Source organism: the organism of the source record quoted next, unplaced genomic scaffold (assembly GCF_019419815.1).
Source record: "Pyrus x bretschneideri cultivar Hongxiangsu unplaced genomic scaffold, Pyrus_bretschneideri_v1 Contig45, whole genome shotgun sequence".
NCBI lineage: Eukaryota > Viridiplantae > Streptophyta > Magnoliopsida > Rosales > Rosaceae > Pyrus > Pyrus x bretschneideri.
The window spans coordinates 2,828,975-2,848,202 of NW_025999779.1; the positions used below are offsets into that span (position 1 = coordinate 2,828,975).

The 19,228-nt window shown below is 35.3% G+C and overlaps 1 protein-coding gene across 1 annotated transcript; it reads right to left on the minus strand.

Moving 5' to 3' along the window:
- Positions 1-16,195: 16,195 nt before the first annotated feature.
- Positions 16,196-18,858, minus strand: LOC103934704 (syntaxin-71-like). The gene is made up of 9 exons (XM_009344457.2): positions 18,589-18,858; positions 18,234-18,359; positions 17,779-17,941; positions 17,573-17,658; positions 17,373-17,441; positions 17,241-17,285; positions 17,087-17,149; positions 16,911-16,987; positions 16,196-16,572 (listed from the first exon to the last, which is right to left on the minus strand). Exons 1-9 carry the CDS (start codon positions 18,742-18,744, stop codon positions 16,557-16,559), a joined length of 801 nt encoding a protein of 266 aa, XP_009342732.1. The 5' UTR covers positions 18,745-18,858; the 3' UTR covers positions 16,196-16,556.
- Positions 18,859-19,228: the final 370 nt, after the last annotated feature.

Sequence of the window (19,228 nt, forward strand, 5' to 3'; positions counted from 1 at the left end):
GACTTAGCCTCACAATGAGTTAGCAATAATATGGTTCAAACTTGCTTTGATGAGAATCGAACCTAAGACCTCTCACTTACAAATAAAAAAGTATACCACTAGATTATAGTACTAAGTAGCTCTATATTGAAATAAAAAGGTTCAGGTTGTAGAACGAAATTAATAACTCTTGAAAATCAGATCCAGGGTTTTTTAAGGAAAAAAAATTAGGGTGTTCCCCACCTGACCCACTTGTGTTCCTCCAGATCTAAATTAAACGTGGAAGAGGGCAGAGGGCCACCGAGATGATTAAATATATTCCCATAAAAATAGATATGTTCTAGACCTAAAATTTAGAGGATAAAGTGGGGAGGGAAATCACGAGAGAGAAGGAGAAGGGCTTGAAAAATTATGATATTTATAAGGGAAATTTCATTTACATCCAATAATTTTTTTTACACCTAATTTGAAAATTTTGTCCCTCAAACTTACCTTTTTACCCTCAAATACAAAACTGACAAACTTAAAAAAATAAAATAAAAAATAACACAAACACGTAAACCCATCTAACCACCTACTATGTCAGTAATTGGACTTGATTCCGATTGTCATTACAAAAATTGTCATCGCCGACCTACTCTCTATCTCGTCATTGTTCAATTCTTCGTGCTCATCTCTATGGGACTAGATTTTTGTCCGACTACTATTTCCTTAAAACTTTTTTCTTTTTAAATTTTAAAAAGGAGGACAACAAATGGTAAGTCACGTTCTTTTGGAGTCGAAAAAACTCACAAAGGCATTTTAGTCTTCTTTGACCACAAGTTTGGCTTCCACACCAACATCGGGTTTCAAACCCGAGATCTCTGCACATTTTTTGTAGTTTCCTTAAAACTTAATGAACCAATTAAAAAATAAATAAATAAACTAGCAAATTGCAGCTCAAAAGACCGGTTTGATCTTGCAATTCGTGGAATAAGGATGCAGTCCCAAACGTGGACAATTTAAAAAGCTATATATGCTTTCCAGGATGAAAAAGCTGGTAGTCATTTGAAATTGGGTGAAGAGGGAATTGATGAGAGACCAAAATTTGAGAGAGAGAGAGAGAGAGAGAGAGTGATCGATATCAACATCAAGCCCTATATTTCTCCAACGAATCCAACTTAGCTCAGGCAACACGATCTCCCGATTTCATTGAAGGCCACAACCCTCCTCCACTATCATTTTACCGTTCTTCTCCACCTTCCGTTAATCCCTCTTTTCGATTTCCGACAACCCACCCAACCACCAACTGGGGCTCTCAGGGCCACTTCGACCCACCCATTCGCTAGTTGATAATATCTTTCTACATCCATCTTTTCATTAGGGCATAATTGGAATATAAAATTAAAAGAAAAAATTTAATGGGTGTAAAGATAAGTTAATTGGGTGCATATAAAATTTCTCTATTTATAATGTCTAGTATTTATATTTATAGTAAATGTAGACAAGAGAAAATTTTGGTTCCCAAAAATACGAAGTCTGATGAGAAAGATCTTTTACACTATGTTTGGATAAAGAATTTTAATATTACAAAGGAATTTTAAAATGATGAAATTTTATTTTCTAGAATTTGTGATTTTTCTTGTTTGGTTAACCTAAAAGAACAATGGAATTTGAGTACGAAATTTGTTATTTTTAAACTCTCACTCATAAAATTTGGAAATGACACATATTTACATAAAATTTAAACTTGGGAATTGGAGGTTCTAAATTCCAAGTTTTTTTCCGGGTGAAAATTCTAAATTTCTATGTTTATAAATCAAAACAAAGGAATTAGGGCAAGTCAATTTATAAATTCTGACTTTTGTCAAAATTTTAAGTTTATTTCTCTCATCCAAACATAGTGTTTAAATTTCTAAAAATTCCTAACTTAATTATTTCTGTTTCGGATTTACATAATCGCACTATTGTTAAATATTAATTATAAAAAGATTTGTTTTGTCGGAATTATTGTTTAGAGATTTGTGGTTTCAATTGTTTTTGTTTTGTTAATTCTTGATGCCAATTAAAAATGAAGCTGTGGAGTTGGCTGCAAGCTGTCGATGTAAAGAATCCGAATAGTGCGATTGCGAGGGAATCTCTGTATCAAAATTCTAAATCATATGGGGAGCTAATATATATATGCTGATATTCTATATTTTGGTGATTAAGAATCGTTTTCAATTTCGTGAAGAGTTCACAGTGAAAACTTCCAAAAGAAAAAGAAAATGGTATACAGATGTTTTCCAAAACACGAACTGTAGAACCCACTGGGGAGCAATTGCCGTGGCAGGATGAGTTTGTCTAACCATTCAATCAAATCAAGTCATTAATTTATCGACTAACTACACCAGGTGGTTTGTGCATGTAACAGCTTTGTCTTTGTCTTTCAATAATTGAGGAAAAGAAACAATAACAATTGGCCATTCCATTCGTCAACCATCAAGTTAACGTTTTTTCACACGGTCCATTAGGTGGACTAATTTTCCCTACATGCATGCCAAATTAATTCACACGCGTATGTCATATTTTTTTTTTTTTTTCCTCTTTGGCTATCTAAATTACTAGGATGTTCTTTTAAAAGTTCTTATGTAATCTCTGTATATCATTTGTTAATATGCATGTCATCAATCTAGCATCCATATAGTAAGTAAAAGATAGACCATCTAAATACCACGTCAAAAGCAAAGCTTAACTTGAGGAGACAATTAAGGTACAAAGGTTAGTAACTTTAACACTTTTATATTTGACAATTTTTAGAACATGGTGAGTAACCCTTCAAAATTTTGAATTGTAACTTTGAGTCATATAATTTGCACTTTTGTGGTTCAGGACATCTGATAACATTTATGTCTCAGTTATATGAAAATTGGTAAAAATAACCCTTGAATAGTTACAAACTGTTACACCATTCAACCATGTGTCCATTAAGCTGACAAGCTAACTGCTATTCTATTAATTTGTTGTTGAATTTCCTAAGTTTGTAAGAAAACCAGTATTTATGTCGGTACTGATGTGGATAAAAATGTTCAATGTCGATGTCAATGCCAATGCAAAATTCCAACGTCAATTTCAATACCAATTCCAATTCAAATTCCCATAAGCCAATGTCGAAATGTATCCTAGATCAAGCATAAGTGGTCAATGTTTGTTCCAAATAAGCGCCATCTTCAGTTACACCAACAACAACCATCAAAGACCAAGCATGCACTGCCAATATTTGTCTAGACCACTATTATTTGAAAAAATACTGGGGAGACTATTTTTTTTATTCCATATTCTATAATCCACATGATGTGGCAGTTGAATGTTGATAGTTGGATATTCGATTTTTAATGATTTAAAGAAGAAATTCAATCATAAACTCATGTTGTCTATAAAATAATGGTCTCTCTAGCATCATCCTATTATTTTTCTTTTCTTCTTTTACAGCAAGAGCTTGAGAACTCCATAGAAACATGTAACTATGAAGACAATCGAGAAAAGAAGAATCCATAACTTCAACCTAAGCAAAAACTACCGATAAGAACTCCAAATCTTTTATCTTCTACCAAAAAAAAAAAGGAAAAAGCATATATATCGGACAAGAAGAAAAGAAATAGGAGAGTAAGGTCGACATGCAAAACAAGAATAATGAATGGAAGCCATAGTTTAATCTGTACTGAAACCATCATCCGAAGCCAGTGAAAACGATTCTAGTAAGTCAAGTTCACACCTTGACCATCATTTAATATAGTTATCTGAATCTCTTAACAAGACAACAAACCATATAGTTTAAGATGTATATGCGTTCTCAATCTCTCTCAATCTACCTTCTCAATTAAAGTGACCTGCTTTCAAGATGTGACTCTAATATGCATAGTGACAGTAAATTAATAGAAAATTAATTAACTTGATATACATTTGTTGCACACATGGAATGAATGGAGTGACACTTGAGTGGAAAAGGGTCAAAGTAATTGAGATCTTTGTCCTCTGAGAGTGGTGTTGGCCATGTTTTTCTCCATTAATTTTTGGAAATATTTGGCCAGCAGGAATACTTTGAAGCCTGAAAACAAATAAGCACCTCAAAGTTAACGTTCTGAAAGCTGATCAAAATAAACGACGAACTAGAAACCTCGGTTCATTAATTAAACTGATCATTTGAAAAGAATGTTAATTTTTTGTCCTTTAATTGCGCAAGTACTTTAAATTGTTATGGATGTATATATGATTAGTTTTAGACTAAGGGTTAGGATTTGTGTCGTAATGTAGTACAGGTACGGCTATATGTAGGTTAATTTAATCAGAAGGTAGTAGATATATTCATTATTCAATTGCATGAAAATTCAATGGAGAAATAATTGCGCATGCAATCTCTGAAATTTCAAAGAAAAATAAAAGACAGGATGAGAAGTACTGAAAGAGACTCCAAAATGCGGACAGAGAAAAATGGTGACTAAGTGATTCCAAAGAGGAAAAGACATGCAATCGAATCTTGGGGATCAAGTTGGCCTTATTCTGTCTCTCTTCTTTTTATATAATTGTGTTCTATTTCTTGGAGTTAATTTTGTCATGAAACTTCAGTTTCTGGTGTAAATATGAGTGTAAACCTGGACTATATGTACAATTAAGTCACCTCCATTGAGGGGGGTTTTTGGCGATTAATGTATCACTATGAAACAAAAATCACAATTGATAACTTTATTATAGTCTACATGTACACATAAAAGAAGTCTAAACACAAGACTTAAAACAGAGATATTGCGGAGTTAACTATATATGGTTGATCTATATTTTCCTTTTTTTTTTTCCTTTTTTTTTTTTGGTCGAAGCCTTATTTTTATTAATTGATTGTCACACTCCTCATTCTCATTTGCTTAATATATCATAGAACTATACATATATATATATATATGTATATATGTATATGTGTATATATATATATATATGTATGTATGTATGTATGTATGTGTACATATATAATGTGTGTGTGTGTGTATATATATATATATGTATGTATGTATGTATGTATGTGTATATATATAATGTGTATGTATATACATATATATGTATATATACACAGTTGGATTAAAAGAAGGGAAAATCTTCTAAGACAATATAAAATGCTTATGTTTTCATACTGTAAATTTGAACCATTATCCAATCTTAATTAATTGTTGTTTAAGTGTAAGATTCATATTGAGAATCTAACAATATATGGGTCCATTTGATAACTATTTTGTTTTAGTTTATAGTTTTTATTTGTTGTACTTGAAATATGAGGAAAACATATGGAGAAAGGAGGGATGAAGAAGGGTGATGGAAGAGAAGGAAAGAGATAAAGAATAATAAATGAAAAGAAAACAACTAAAATAGTTTATTTATTTATTTATATTTTGTGTTTTTTTTATTACGCATTTCTTCTATATTTTTCACATCATCCTTCCTCTACTCTTATACTATTATACATCCCTCGTTTATCCCATATAATTTCCCTCAATTTTTAACACAAAAATTAAAACTAAACCCTAAAAACGAAATATTAACGATCCTAAATATTTGTCTAACAATATTAGTCATTGCTAGCTTTTGAGAGAAGAGGCTAGCATGAGCATTGGTGTCAATACATAATATCTAAACCCTAAATGTTTGTCTAACGATATTCGTCGTTTCTCTCTTCCACCTTTGTAATTAACTTCTAATGTCATTTGCCATGTTGATATTGTTGTTTATGTACAAAACTATCATATAGATTTCATTTGATTATATTTTCAATACATGGTATCTTTAGCCTGCAATGCTTAATTAATCTTAGGCGACATTATTGTTAATATTGATGAATTTGTTCTTGAGAGCTTGATAGAATGTAAAAGAATACAGAGGGAGAGAATGAGAGAGAAAGAGAGAGAGAGAGAGAGAGAGAGAGAGAGAGAGAGAAGAGAAAGTGAAATTGTATATTGATTTATTGATAAGTAAGCTATGATTACAATGGTTGTTATATATTTCTTCCTCACTTAGTTGATATTTAGCTAAACAACTAACTCTCCTTCTTATCTTAACTAACTTGTAACAACCTATAACAGCTTGCTCATTAATGTATTGACAAGTGTCATTTAGTTTGACCCTTGATCTCCTCTTCACTTGGATCCTTACATCCCCCATAATCGTATGCTCAAGTGAACTAAGCATAAGATTGCCACATTGTTGTTGAAATAAGGGTGCTAACAAGCCTTTTGTAAGTAAACTTGTAGATTGCTCAGCAAAAGAAACATGTTGTATATGAAGATCTCCTCGAGTGACCCTTTCTCTCACAAAGTGATAGTCTATCTCAATGTGTTTTGACATGGGATGAAACACTGGATTTGTTGAAAGAGCTATTGATGATATATTATCACAATATAGGACTGGAGGTAGATGAATATCAACATGAAACAATTGCCTAATCTAAGCTTGTTCTGCAGCTGTGATTGCTAAAGCTATGTACTCAGCTTTTATGGAAGACCTTGAAACTGTGTGATGCTTCGTTGATGCCCAAGAAATTGGATTTGAACCAAGATAAATAACAAAGCCTGAAGTGGATCTTTTGTCATTTGGGTCACCAGCCCAATCTGCATCACTGTAGGATTAGACATGTATTGGTCCTGGTCTAAATTGAATACCAAGATTTGAAGTGCATTTGAGATATATGATGATCATTTTAACTGCAATAACATGTGATTCCATAGGATTGTGCATGAATTAACATGCTTGATTCACTGAAAATGTTATATCTAGTCTTGTAAATGTGAGATACTAAAGAGCTCTAACAATGCTTTTATATTAATCATGACTATGGTATGGCATTCAATCATTCTTAAGTAATCTATGATATGGGAGATATGGAGTAAAACAAGGTTTGTAATCCTGTAAATCAACCCTTTCAATCAATTCATTGATGTACTTTGTTTGTGACACAAATAACCCTTCTAGTGTGTGACTAATCTGCAACCCCAAGAAATAATGCAGTTTCCCCAAATCTTTCATATCAAATTCAGCTTGGTGATTTGTAATTACATCTTAAATTAACTCAAAACTGCTACCAGTAAGTATCACATCATCAACATATAGCAGCAAAATCACAATGCCTTTGGATGAATGCTAAACAAACAGAGAAGGATTAGCTTGTGCAGCTTTAAACCCCAAACCTGGTAAAAAACTTGTGAACCTGTAACCTGCAAACATAGTTAGAAGGATGTGTTGAACTTTGAAATCTTGGATGTTGTTCCATATACACCTCTTCTTGAAGAACTCCATGCAAAAATGCATTTTTTTACATCTATTTGTGTAAGAGGCCAATTGAACTGTGCAACCAATGCAAAGATCAACCTGATAGTTGTAGGCATTACCACAAGGCTAAAAGTCTCTCCATAATCAATTCCTTCTTCCTGACTATACCCCTTAGCCACCAATCTTGCTTTGTACCTTGCAACAGATCCATTTGCATCTCTCTTAATCTTGTATACCCATTTACAACCAATTAGGTTCTTGTTAGGTGGTAATGGAACCAAAGACCAAGTCTTCTGTGTATGTAAGGCGTTAATTTCTTCTGTCATGGCATATTGCCACTGAAACTTTTGAAGCTGCTTTGAAGGTTTTTGGTTATGTGACAAATGGTTGAGAATAGCTCACAAAAGCTGAGAAAGCTTTTTTTCTTCTGAAGATTCCATTTTTTGGACCTTGTTTGCATAGGATGAACATTTATAGGTATTGGCAATACAACATATAACTGATCATGTTGAAAGTCATGATCCACAGGGATAAGATACTATGTAGGAGAGTGAGGCTGTTGTACTATATTGGAACTCTGTGAAGGTGAGTGAATAAACTTTGAGGCACTAGATGCAAGTGTATTCAAGGAATCTGAAGCTCTAAATGCTATCAAAGAATCTGAGGCACTATATGAATGCAAGGTCAAGAACTCTATGGTCTGAGATGTTGATAAATGATTATGAGATGTAGGTGATACTACTTGATTATTTAATGAAATAAATGATGTTGGAGGGCTTTGAGAATGCTCATGTATACTTGCAGATGATGACTGTGTTAAGTTGGGTAATTGTGTAGCATTAGAATATGGAAAAGTTGTTTCATCAAACAAAACATGCCTAGATATATATATTCTTTGAGTTGTAATATCTAGACAGAGAAAACCTTTATATGACCTGCGTAACCAAGAAAAACATAGGTTTTTGTTTTTGGTTGTAGTTTAGAACTGTTGTATGGTTTAAGTAGGGGAAAGCATGCACAACCAAAAATTGTCAAATGATTAATGTCTGGAACCTGTTTAAACAACAACTAGTAAGAGGATTTCATTTGTAAAGTAGCACATGGCATTCTATTGATCAAATATGTAACTACAGCACAAGCATGAAACCAGAATTTAGCACATAAACTTGCAGTTTGAAACAATGTGATTGCAATTTCTACAACATGTCTATGTTTCCTTTCTGCTAACCCATTTTGTTTTGGGGTGTGGGGACAAGATCTTTGGTGTAACATGCCTTTTTGTGACAAGAAATATTGAAACTTGGATCCTACATATTCACCCTCACCATCACTTTGTAAAAGTTTTGGTTGTGCAAAAAATTGAGTACTCAAATAGGCATAAAAGTGCACAAATGTTGTAAAAACTTCTAATTTATTATGTAAAGGGAAAACTCATGTATATCGAGTACATTCATCTATGAAGGTTACATAATACCTAAATCCTTCATGAGATAACAAGGGGTCAAGTCCTCATACATCACTATGCAAGATCTTTAGAGGTTGTACAGACTTGGTTACAAGAAAAATGAACTGTAGCTTAGTAAACTTTCCTTCCGGACAAGGTGTACATATTGATTGGCATGTATCAAGTGATGCAGGGATATTATTTTGATGTAGAATGGAAGAAGTAATGGCATTTGATGTATGTCCTAATCTTTTATGCCATAGCTTGTATTAATAGGTTTGCTAGACAACATGTGTGCTTATGAGGTAATGCAGGTGACAACTTCTTTGGCATGTTGAAAAGAATAGGATAGCAGCCCTCTCTACACAACCCCTTGATTATGATTGTCCCTGTGGATTTGTCCTGAACCCAGAAGAAAATATCATCATAAATGAATTGACATTTATTGTCTTTACACAATTGATAGATCGATAACAAGTGTTGTGAGATCTTTGGAACATGTAGAACATTCTTCAAGGCAAGTGTGTTACTAGAAACAAATAACGTTGATGTGCCAATATGAGAGATATACAAAGCTGCACCACTTGCTATGGTTATAGTATCATTCCCTTGGTATGGAGTAGCCAGATCCAAGTTAGCTAACTTAGAAGTCATGTGAGAAGTAGCTCTAGTGTCTGCAATCTAGAATTGTTGCTCATGTGCAGAAGGTTGATGCTGAGCATGCCTAGCAGTGAGTGTTGGTGCAGGTGGTTTCCCTTGATATGCAAAGTTGCTTCTATGATAGCATTGCAGAGCTGAATGTCCAAAATTTCCAACAAATTTGGCATTGAATTGGTATGTTGGCACAAGAATGTGAAGAATTATGCCTTTGAAAACAATCAACAGCAATATGACCTTTCTTGTTGCAAAATTGACAAATAAGGATCTCAGAAAGATGTTCTGCACAACTTGATTGATAGGATTTTAGGGCACCAAGAATACCAGAGCTTTCATTTAGTGGAGCATTATACGATCTTGGACTATAGTTATACGATCTGCCTCTTCCTTTTCCTTGAAAATTATTCCCCTAGTTGTAAGACCCTTGATATGAATTGTTGCAATTGTTAAAAGAACCATTCCCAGAGTTGTATCATGTGGTATTTGATCCACCAGCATGATTGTTAAAGCTTTGACTAGATGATCCAAAACTAAACTCTGTTTCAGTAGACTGTGATGTTTATTGACCAATAACCAATGTTTTCCCTTTTTCCATTAAGTGATAACAACCATTGTAGTTCCAAATGGTAAAGCAGAAGAGGATTCAAAGAACTGACCAATGATAGCTTCCTTTGCAAGTAATTGGGATCTGAAATCCTTAAGAGATATACCATTTTCCCTTCCTCTTATAACACATCTAAAAGTGTTGAACTCTGCAAGAAGCCCCTTCAGCGCAAGGATTATCACATCATCATCTTCAAACATTACTCCTGCAACTGCAAGATGATCCCTTGCATCCTTGATCTTTTGGAGATAATCAGAGACAGATTGAGACCCATTTTTGATGTTCTAAAGCTCAGTTTACATCTGAAAGATTGTAGCTTTAGTGACTGTAGAGAATCTTTCAATAAAATTCACCCACATCTCATGAGAGCTTTGACTGCCAATTATGGATGACATTGTTGTAGTAGACAATGTTGCAATCAACAGTTGCATAAGTGCACGATCGTGCATTTTCCATACCAAGTAATCATCTTTTTTCAACTCCTTCAATTTCAAAATCAACATCAAATCTTGGATGACATTTTCTTAATCCATCAACGAACCCCATGATGCTATGGCTTTCGAGAAGCAACTTGATCTGAAAACTCCAAGTAAGATAGTTAGAGTTATCCAACTTCATTGTAATTGAATTAGAAATCGTGGAAATGAGGTTTGTGATCGAAGACTGAATAATTCTCAATTGATTTGCAATCACCATTGTTGAACTTTTGAGAAGAAACTTTCACTGAGACTTTTGATCAAACACGTAGAAGGCAATCGAAGAAGAACAGAATCATGAAGAACTCGGGGATAAGAGAAGACCCCAAATTTGTAGAATCACAGCAGTTTGCAAAACAGAGTATTAAAGAAAGAAAGCAATGCTTTTAATGGAGGTGCGAAAGCGCTAATGCATTTCCTGGCAATGATACCATGTTAATATTGCCTTAACCAGCCCAAAGATTTAGGCCATGGAACCCAACCCAATTGTCAAGCCCAAACCTGAAACCTTTTGGTCCAGCCTTAAGCCCAAAACTCAAAGCCCAAGCCCAAGACCCTTTTTTGAACCCATTAAACCTGAGACCCAAACCAGAGCTTTGGGCCGTGTAACTCGGACCTTTGGCCCAATGAACCCCAAGCCCAAACCTTAGGGAGCCCAAGCCCAGGATCTGACCCAGACCCAATTGGACCCTAGAACCCAGGCCACGTGTGAGTGGCGCATGGGCCTGTGCGTGGGTGCGCATGAAAGGCCGCATGTGCCGACGTGTGGAACACACGCGCCACCACTGGAGGTACTGTGCTCCGCCGCGATCTATGGCGGCGCCGACGACTTTTCCGACCAACTTTCCGACGACCCATCTCAGTGCGTACGACGGCGTGTAGGGGTACCCGAGGTCCCCCTTATGTTTTTCAACATCCTGAATTTGTTTATGACATCCATTTTTTGATTCAATCATTATGGTAGAGTTTTATTAATTGGACCCTTTATGTGCTTAGGTGCAAGTATTAGCGGCGTTTTAGCCCCTCATATTTTGCACGGCTCTTTGATGACGAAGTATTTCTAAAGTGCATATTTTACTATTAGAAATGCATACACGAAAAGCATGATTTAATGGTTACGTTTTATGAGTAAATTAGATTTTACTTTTTATGAGATACCATACTTTACTGAGAATATTTTGGAATACCATGCTTTATCGATTTCATGTTCTTTGTAATATATATGATGGATGACTATATACTATGAAGATGTTTTGAGATATGATGTTTGAGCTAGTGAGCTCCATTGAGTTATATGTACTTATGTTGGAAAGTTATATTCAATGTTTTTGTGTTTATCTAGTGGTCATTATATGCCTTCGGGTGGATGCTGTAAGAGCCTACGAGCGATTGATATGTATATATGCCTTCAGGTAGGTGCTGTAGGAGCCTACAGGTGAATGAAGGCCTTTAGGCAAATGAAGTGTTCTATATGCCTTCAGGCGAAGGAAGAGTTCTATATGCCTTTGGGCGATACTGATACCATTATTTGGCACATTATATATGATATATGTTTTTGAAAGGTTTTATGACATGCTAGGGTTTTTGGAAAGCCTACTACTTATTATGCTATACAAGTTTTCCTAAGCATTGGGGGTTAGTACGTTGTTGAATAATTATGTTAGTACTATTTATATATCAACTTGGTCCACTTATGTTTATTTTGTGCCCCCTCAGGACATAGGAACGAGGCATACGATCCGAGCTACGAGGCATTCCCCTACTAGTGATATCGTGTCATCCTCTCTGCTTTTGACATCACTTGTAATAGCACTTTCTGTCACACCTTCCCCTTGTATTCTAAATTAGATGTATCCTCTGAACATGTCATGCATTATCACTATCATTTTATTGACAGTTGAATATTATTATATTATTTTCGTAAGGTTTGTATTTGAATATTATATTGTGTAGTTCGTGCAAAATTTATATGCATGTTTCACATGTTCTCGGCATATGCATTCATTACATGGCTTGCGTCACCCTCGGGTGTCAGCCATCACGTGGCCATCCCGCAGTCCCCCGAACATCAGGATCAGGGCATGTCATGGGGGATTGTTGAAATTTTTATTGGGTATTTCAAAATACAACTCATTGATCATATTAATATCTTTCTTAATGATTTCTTTTAGTCTTAATTCCAGTTTTATTTTGCAAACCAAAACTGACGCATTAAAAGGGTTCATAATGTTGGCATTTGATTGTGCAATAATACTCTATGAATTACATTTTTCACTTTGAATATTTCATCTTGATTAACCCATTAATTGGGCTATTACAGAGACTAACGTTTTTTATATCGTCCATCAATCGTCATTTTGTACCTTTTTCAGGTCCTTTATAAACACTCTTCAATCCGTGAGATACATGGAAAACAATAAGAATAACAATTGCTTATATGTATCGCTATTATTTTTTTTCTTGACTACCCCTTTTTTTGATATCGATTTTTAAAACTCAGCTCTCTCTTAATCCATCGTTCTTCAAGTGTTATATTTATTTCCTGTATTCATACCAATGGAAGAATCGAGTTGTTCACTCAATCCAAGTATTGCGAGTGTACGCTTACAAGGATCATAGATTGTTGTATCCTGGAGAGTAGGGCGTCATAACCTGCTATACTGAGACATTGTCTTAGAGATGCGAAATCTACTCTTAAGGATAGTGAAATTACGCGCCACAACCTAAAATATTGTTCTAATCAAGGATCGACGAAAAGCGTTTTCTACCTACCAAAGATAAGTATTTTATCTTATTTTTTTCATTTTTATGTAATTAATTGTGGCAATGAAAGTTGTCATATACTAATATTTATCTAATGTGATTTGTTGTAGGAGAAGTAGCATCCACATCGCCAATATTTCCAACACTGGAAACACGAAAACTTGCAATACTTCAATTCACGAGAATAATTCAAACAAAACCAACGAGCCGCTTTTAGTTTCTTCCCTTGATAGTTTATTAACCTTTTGAATAGAAAACCTACAGAAGGTGAAGAAATTGAGGTTCCACCATAAAACCAATTGGCAATATGGGGAATAGCCCAATCTTATATAAGCCCTTGCAAGGTTTATTCTTTCACCAATATGTGACTCTTTTACCTTCACATCCTCACACACCCCCTCACTCACGTGTGGCGAATTTCAAGCCAAACACGTGGACAACACAAATTGGGTGACATGAAGCATGTGTAGCCGTTGAGCTTCACATGTGGGCCAACCTGCTTTGATACCAGGAAGAAATTGAGGTTTCACCATAAAATCAATTGGCAATATGGGGAGTAGCTCAACTTCTTATAAGTATTTGCAAAGGTTTCTCCATTCACCAATGTGTGACTCTTTTACCTTCACATTCTCACAAAAGGAATTAAGTACAAGAGTTTTTTCACACCAAGCAAGTTGATATGTAGCAGAGAATACAAGGAGGAAGTTAATTCCTCGATTGGCCGTGACTGTTGTGGTATGAATTTTTGGGGAATAAACTAGTCTAAATCAGCCGAAAATAACAATTTCAATGTAGATCAATGGAGTTCCAAGATCCAGTATCAAGAACTTAGTCAATTAATCGGCTTCCAGTGTAAGTGAGTAGCTAGCTATGCAGTGTGAGGTGTGCTTGTGTGGATATATATTTTATTATTTGGTAGATAAAGTACGTATTCGAAATCCCAACAGAGGTCTCTAAGCCAAGGCAAACTTACATTCAATCTCTGCGACCGTAATTTTTATGTAAATTAGTGTGTAAAGTTGAATTTGTTATATATAGGGATCAATAACGTACGTAATTAAGTTTGGTGTTGCCCGTTGTAATTACCTACATCATTTCAAGATCCCAAACTGAGGTTGATCTTTAGGAGGAGAGAAATTTATATGCAACTGAGACTCTATGATACATAAGGGATGAATAAAGCATGTAAATGAGTTTGATGTCGAGGGTTGTAATTAGCTACATCATTTCAAGATCCCAAATAGACGTTGATCTCCATGACAAGTGAAACTAACATGCAACTGGAGTGATGGTGGTTTTTATGTAAATTAGTGTGTATAGTTTGATTTGTCATACATAGGAACGAATAAAGGATGTAAATGAGTTTGGTGTTGCAGATTGTAGTTAGCTACACTTCAAGATCCCAAACAGAGGTTGATCTCCAAGATGGAGAAAAAGCTACCGGGACTTCGTGATAGTGATTGCAATCGGGACTGTGATGGTGATTTTATGTAAATTAGTGTCCAAAGTTCAATTTGTCATACAAACATGTAAATGAGTATGATGTTGTGGGTTGTAATTAGCTACATCATTTTAGGATCCCAAATAGAGGTTGATCTCCAAAATGTGAGAAGTCTAAATGCAGCCAAAACTCTGTGGTAGTGATTTTTATGCAAACTAATTAGTGTGATGAATAAAGCATGTAAATGAGTTCAGTGTTGCGTGTTGTAATTACCTACGTCATTTCAAGATCCCAAACAGTCGTTGATCTCCAAGACAAGGGAAATTTACATGCAACCAGGATTGTGTAGTTGATTTTATGTAAATTAGTGTGTAGTTCACTTTGTCATACATTGGGATGAATTAAGTATGTAAATGAGTTTGGTGTTGCGGGTTGTAATAGGTTGATCTCTAGGACGAGCGAAAGTTACATGTAACCAAGACTCTGTAATGTGATTTTTATGTAGTGTGTATGGTTCAATTTCTCATACATAGGGACGAGTAAAGCACGTAAATGAGTTGATGTTGCGGGTTGTAATTAGCTACTTCAATTCAAGATCCCAAACTGACGAGAAAAACTTACATGCAATTGGGTGCAATCGGGACTCTGTGATGGTGATTTTTATGTAAATTAGTGTGTATAGTTCAATTTGTGGCACATAGTATCCTAGTTTTGGTTTCATAAAGTCATAGATTGGGTGTCCTGCTTCCAGTATGCTCTAAACTTTTGTATTGTCAGATCATCTCCAATGGAGAGAGCTAAAGGTTCAAAAGCCAAAAAATGACTTGATTTGCCCAAAAACTCATCTCTAACAGATGGCTATGCCATAATTCTATGGAACCTACAAGGTCATTATTTGACTAAAGGAGCATCAGGCTAGTGAAATGTAGCCCCCCATGAGCCTTTTTTTTCAGGACCCAGCTCCTCAGTTACAATAATTGATTCAAATTCAACAGCTACATTTGAAAACATTCAACGGTGGTTGAATTAAAGTAACTATTAAATTTATAGTATAAACTTAACTAATAAATTATTGAGGGAGTTATATTTAGCCCATTTGGTCGGAGATGGCATATGACTATATCCTAACACTGTTTATTTAAAAATAATTTTTTTGTAGGGCTATAATTTTGAACAGAGTTATATTTAGCCATTTCAGTTGAAAACGACCTAAGTTTCAATCCTAATGCCCCGATGTTGTATCCATACCGAGAAACATGTCTAACAACATTCCACTAGCCATGGACTTGGATGGAGACTTAACAGGAGGCACCACTAACGTGTGAAACATGGAGAGTGTGGTCGCAAGACTGAAACTGGAATTGACCGGCAGGTCTTGTCGTTAGTCATACAAGTACCAGAATCTGGTATTGTTGTTACTTAGACATTGGCCACTCGAAATAGCTTGCTGCAATCAGCATTTTGATCGCTAGATTTCTTACATTACAAACGTAACAATTACGACTAATTATCTACATCTTTAGCAAACAAGGTATGGGAAGATAAAAACTCAGTCAGGCCCAGGATGAACAACCCAATTCCATGAGAAGATTCGTATAAGATCGAAGGGAAGTAGTCAATACAGTTGGTCAACAAAGTTTCTAACAATTTGATGAATTCAAACACAGCCTCGTAGATTAGCAATAAACGGAAATTAGAGGACACAATCAACTTCACATTAAGTATACTAATACAGACAAGACTGATGATGAACTGGACAAGTACAAAAGAAATACATTCATGGTAGTATGATAGGCACTCTTGAACATGAAATGAACAATCAAATAACATGCATCAAGTACCAAAGTGAGCCTCAAAATGCAAAACGATAACCGACAAGCCGATAATACTCTCGAACTGATCAAACCACCCTTTATACCACCTCCCTCACTTCTTCAGTACACTGCAAAGGAATATATCCGATCAGAATACAAAAGCAACACATCTTGACACAAGAATGCAGGCGTTTGAATGATCAAGTTCAATTCTACTGCCTTAAACAAATAATTGGGTGAAATTAAAAGTTCACGTTTAATGGTTCAAGTAGCTGTAGAGTCTAATTATGTAAAATCATAGTATGAACAGAGTAGCGACATCAAGTTATCTCTTTAACCTTCTTAGAACTAGGCTACTAGCCCAACTTCTCAAAACTTCACATATGTACGACCAAATTACATGGAAATGTGTCTAGGCGTTTATCTATCTCAACACGTAGGTTAATGTAAATGGATATGAGCTTACTTGTACAAATACCCAGCGATGCCCAAAATTATACACAGCAATACAATATCAATACAGAAATTTCGGCTGGACCTCAGCTGTAACAAAAACAAAACTGTCATTAATTCTACTAACAAAGAAACAAAAGAAAAATCTTGAATATGCAATCATAAACAAAAAGCCGCAATTACACTCACCTGGTTGACTGTGTCCTTCAGTCTAACATTGGTATTCTTAAGGTCCGCAGATGCCTTGTCCACCTGTTAAAAGGGAAGCAACATTTAATAATTCATTATGAGAATTCAACTGAACATCTTGGAAGCAGTACTAGAAGAGGGAAATCTTTCTCACCTTAGAGTCAATCTCATCCATCAAAGGAACTTGCCTATCGAATTCCTATGCATAGCACATGATAAAGTCATTTGACATGTATATATATATATATTGCAAATCAGCACGTAGAACCATGCAAAAACATCTAACCTCGTTCATATCCTGAGCCATATTTTTCAAGGTATCCAAACCATCTGATATCACATCCAAACCTTGATCCTGTGATGTCAAAATACATAATACAAACCCACATCCATAACTCACAGTATCTAACTAGCAAGCATGCAATTTACATTTTTCAAAAAGAAATCTCCAGTGTAAACAAAAGCAACTCTATAAATATGACTTGCCTGCTTCATTTTCCGCATTTCATACTCTTGCCTGAAATTACTCGACGACTCAGACTGTTGGAAGAATTCATTATCAAACCGTCCCTCTATTAATACATGAAACATATAAGTAAAGTTTACCCAAAATAATAAATAGAATTCAGTTGCCCACAGACTATAATTATTAAAAAGGCACCCAACAATCTTAATAAAATGTAAGAAATTACCAGAATCGAATTTGATTTCCGTACGAGAAGCTGAAGCTGCCCAACCACCTCCAGTTTGTTTGGGTGCAGCTGGAGTCCCATCTGGGATGTCCTGGATCCTATCTGGCAATGCAAGGACCAAATCATTACGAGCAGCAAAATCTTGGGATGAAAGCCCTTTAACCTGCAAACAATAGAATCAATTATGAAAAACATCACCCAACCCGCAAAGTAATCATTCTTTGTATAATAGACAGTCAAAATTGGCAATTCTACTACACACAAACACAGAGGCATCCCACATATTTTTTGAGCTCATCTCACTAAACAAGTACTAAAATCCGCATAAACGAGCACAATCATATTCCAATTGTCAATTCTGACTTGAATGTGCCCCTCTAAATACAAAAATTATGAAATGCACAATTCCAAATTACGAAAATTAACAAATTTCATTAAAGCAGTGAAATGCTGACCTTCTTTAGAGCCAATCTCTGCAATTTGGGAACCTCCTCGAGTAATCGAGCCTTGATCCTACGAATCTCAGCATTCAGTGCAACAGCAGATGCCCTATTTTTCTCTTTCGAAGCAGTCTCCGCTTTCTGCAGATAAAAAAAAAAAAAAAAAATACTCCAACTCAGTTCAACACACCAAAGGAAGAAAAAACCTAACTTCACCCTCAAATTCTCGGGAATTTCGTCCGGATCAGCAACTAGCTTCTTAAATTTTCCCGAGTTTTCTCGGAAACCAAACAGAGATCGAATTGAGTGAAATCGTAGTTTGTGAGTGTGAGCGTGTGTGTGTGTGTGTGAAAGATAGAGAGGGGAGGACCTGGAGGGCGGCTTCAATGTCGGATTCGACGGAGGCGTAGAGGCGAGCAAAGGCGTCGTCGCCGGAGACATTGAGATCCTTCTGCTTTTCGACGTCGTATTGGTCGTACTTTTGGCAGATCGCATCTACTCTTGTCAAGATTTCGATGACGCTCATCTTCTCCTACCAAACCACCTTTCCCTTCGATCAATTGCAGAGATTTGAAAAGCTTTGGTTTTTAATCTTTTGAGCGTGTGAGCGGTTTCAAAGTAGCAGCAAACTACAACCTCAGCCTGTGCGAACTACAAAAATTATAAATAGGTAAAAGTTAAAAAAAAGATAACAATTCAGTAATGAATTAGGCGTAAAATATCATACTATAGTTGTAACATAAGAGAATAACTAATAAAAGTGGAAGCAATAGATACTGATGTTATTTATTTTTCGTTTCTTTATTTTCTTTATGTATATTGAAAGCAGTCAGAGTGCTTTATTTATAGAGCAACTCCGTATTATTACATGTTGAAAATTTACAACACCTTTTGACAAATGATCTCCTTCATTTCCAAGTCCACATTAATCTGCCAAGGTTTTCATTCATCTGCCAAGGATTTCAATGTTACTGTGGGCATTCATTACCCACTAGCATTTTCAACACTCT

Excerpts from the sequence above, each read along its gene's own strand:
- LOC103934704 (XM_009344457.2), bottom strand. The coding sequence starts at position 18,744 with ATGAGCGTCATCGAAATCTTGACAAGAGTAGATGCGATCTGCCAAAAG. Across the intron at positions 17,942-18,233 it reads AGAGATTGGCTCTAAAGAAG|GTTAAAGGGCTTTCATCCCA; the intron begins GTCAGCATTTCA and ends TATTGTTTGCAG. Across the intron at positions 17,286-17,372 it reads TGGCTCAGGATATGAACGAG|GAATTCGATAGGCAAGTTCC; the intron begins GTTAGATGTTTT and ends TGCTATGCATAG.